Source organism: Limulus polyphemus, unplaced genomic scaffold (assembly GCF_000517525.1).
Source record: "Limulus polyphemus unplaced genomic scaffold, Limulus_polyphemus-2.1.2 Scaffold8192, whole genome shotgun sequence".
In the NCBI taxonomy this organism is placed as follows: Eukaryota; Metazoa; Arthropoda; class Merostomata; order Xiphosura; family Limulidae; genus Limulus; species Limulus polyphemus.
Genome location: NW_013673802.1, coordinates 5,701 through 8,992, shown reverse-complemented (window position 1 = coordinate 8,992; position 3,292 = coordinate 5,701). Strand labels below are relative to the sequence as shown.

General features: G+C 37.8%; 1 protein-coding gene across 1 annotated transcript in view; it reads left to right on the top strand.

The window, feature by feature from the left end:
- LOC111083104 (CD63 antigen-like) overlaps positions 1 to 3,292 on the top strand; it is an 11,316-nt gene that overhangs the window by 6,615 nt on the left and 1,409 nt on the right. Inside the window, exons 4-5 of the mRNA XM_022379365.1 lie at positions 2,047 to 2,099; positions 2,684 to 2,758. Coding sequence (XP_022235073.1) covers positions 2,047 to 2,099; positions 2,684 to 2,758 — 128 coding nt within the window. The remainder of the gene's footprint in view (positions 1 to 2,046; positions 2,100 to 2,683; positions 2,759 to 3,292) is intronic.

Genomic DNA, 3,292 nt, shown 5'->3' with positions numbered 1-3,292 from the left:
TACATCAGTTGATCCAACATCCAGGAGAATCAGACAACTAGTTAGTTCAGTGTTACATCAGTTGATCCAACATCCAGGAGAATCAGACAACTAGTTAGTTCAGTGTTACATCAGTTGATCCAACATCCAGGAGAATCAGACAACTAATTAGACCAGTGTTACATCAGTTGATCCAACAACCAGAGAAGTAGCTAGTCTGGTGTCATGTTAGTTGATCCAACATCCAGGAGAATCAGACTACTAGATAGTTCTTTGTTACATCAGTTGATCCAACATCCAGGAGAATCAGACAACTAGTTAGTTCAGTGTTACATCAGTTGATCCAACATCCAGGAGAATCAGACAACTAGTTAGTCCAGTGTTACATCAGTTGATCCAACATCCAGGAGAATCAGACAACTAGTTAGTCCAGTGTTACATCAGTTGATCCAATAACCAGGAGAATCAGACAACTAATTAGTCCAGTGTTACATCAGTTGATCCAACATCCAGGAGAATCAGACAACTAATTAGTCCAGTGTTACATCAGTTGATCCAACATCCAGGAGAATCAGACAACTAATTAGTCCAGTGTTAATTCTCCTGGATGTTGGATCAACTGATGCAGACAACTAATTAGTCCAGTGCTACATCAGTTGATCCAACATCCAGGAGAATCAGACAACTAGTTAGTCCGGTGTCACGTTAGTTGATCCAACAACCAGGGAAATCAGACAACTAGCTAGTCCGATGTCACGTCAGTTGATCCAGCAACCAGGAGAATCAGACAACTAGCAAGCCAATGTTACATCAGTTGATCCAGCAACCAGGAGAATCAGACAACTAGCAAGCCAATGTTACATCAGTTGATCCAGCAACCAGGAGAGTCAGACAGCTAGCTAGTCCGATGTCACATCAGTTGATCCAGCAACCAAGAGAATCAGACAAGTAGCTAGTCCGATGTCACGCCAGTTGATCCAACAACCAAGAGAATCAGACAACTAGCAAACCAATGTTACATCAGTTGATCCAGCAACCATGAGAATCAGACAACTAGTTAGTCCAGTGTTACATCAGTTGATCCAACATCCAGGAGAATCAGACAACTAGTTAGACCAGTGTTACATCAGTTGATCCAACATCCAGGAGAATAAGACAACTAGTTAGACCACTGTTACATCAGTTGATCCAATAACCAGGAGAATCAGACAACTAATTAGTCCAGTGTTACATCAGTTGATCCAGCAACCAGGAGAATCAGACAACTAGCAAGCCAATGTTACATCAGTTGATCCAGCAACCAGGAGAATCAGACAACTAGCAAGCCAATGTTACATCAGTTGATCCAGCAACCAGGAGAGTCAGACAGCTAGCTAGTCCGATGTCACATCAGTTGATCCAGCAACCAAGAGAATCAGACAAGTAGCTAGTCCGATGTCACGCCAGTTGATCCAACAACCAAGAGAATCAGACAACTAGCAAACCGATGTTACATCAGTTGATCCAGCAACCATGAGAATCAGACAACTAGTTAGTCCAGTGTTACATCAGTTGATCCAACATCCAGGAGAATCAGACAACTAGTTAGACCAGTGTTACATCAGTTGATCCAACATCCAGGAGAATCAGACAACTAGTTAGTCCGATGTCACGTCAGTTGATCCAGCAACCAAGAGAATCAGACAACTAGCTAGTCTGATGTCACGCCAGTTGATCCAGCAACCATGAGAATCAGACAACTAGTTAGTTCAGTGTTACATCAGTTGATGCAACATCCAGGAGAATCAGACAACTAGTTAGACCAGTGTTACATCAGTTGATCCAACATCCAGGAGAATCAGACAACTAGTTAGTCCAGTGTTACATCAGTTGATCCAGCAACCATTGGAATCAGACAACTAGCTAGTCCGATGTCACGTCAGTTGATCCAACAACCAAGAGAATCAGACTACTGCTTACTTCCAATGATTGTTTGATTTACAAACACACATCTGAGCTAAGGTTCTAAAATGTAATGTTTTTAATGTGTTACAGTAAATTATATATATTATTATTATTCCCACTCAGGTCTGTTAGGATCAATCGGATCTTACAGGAATGGAGCGTGTTTGTTGAACACAGTAAGTAAAAACATTGTTCATTACCTTTTTCTAATATTTAATTAGATTATACATTATAACCCTTAGGTTCTATGAAATAAATCTTTAACTACTATAAATAGGTAGGACCATCAATAACTTTCTCGTACTTAAATGTTAACCTGTTTCCAGTTATCTTGAGTTTTCACTGTCGATACAATATCCTGGTGTAGTTTTGATGAAACTTTGACGACATCCTGTTCAGTAGAACTTATGTACACTAAAAACATATCTTACAAAATGTAGGCTAGAATATGTATGTAAAATTTTAACTCATTCTACAAAAGGTAATTTTAAAATTGTGACCAGTCTCTTACATAATTAATATCATGGTGATAATTGTTCTAACCTGTCTCATATCTAAATATTGTAATGGTAATAATTACAGGTAATACTGTCCCTTTTTACCTTGTTACAAACTGTCTCTGAGTAACGTGTTTTATACCTTATTATAAAGATATAGTCACAGGTAATGTATAAAACACATTACTCAGAGACAGTTTGTAACAAGGTAAAAAGGGACAGTGTATATTTTAGATACTTTAATTCATCATTTTCCCTTCTAGTTTTTAGGTCTGACTGTTATATCAGTTGCTGTAGAAGTTGGAGGTATCGTGACTCTAAATATCATGAAGACAAAAGTGAGATTTATTTTGTTGATAATCCGATACAGAATCTCATGTTGACCTATTAACATCTCATACCCAAAAATATATGTAGTTATCCCATTTCCTGTCCTATGATACAACTAATAACTTAAATATATTTAGTACTCCCATTTCCTGTCCTATTATACCACAAATAACTTAAATATATGTAGTACAGAGGTAATTATGATATCAACTAGAGTGACTGTATCATGATTATTGTTAAATAGACATACAGAGGTAATTAGGATAACAACTAGAGTGACTGTATCACTCAGGTTATCTTTATGTAGACATACAGAGGTAATTATGATATCAACTAGAGTGACTGTATCACTCAGGTTATCTTTATGTAGACATTCAGGGGTAATTAGGATAACGACTAGGGTGTCTGTATCACGATTATTGTTATATAGACATACAGAGGTAATTAGGATAACAACTAGAGTGACTGTATCACTCAGGTTATCTTTATGTAGACATACAGAGGTAATTAGGATATCAACTAGAGTGACTGTATCACTCAGG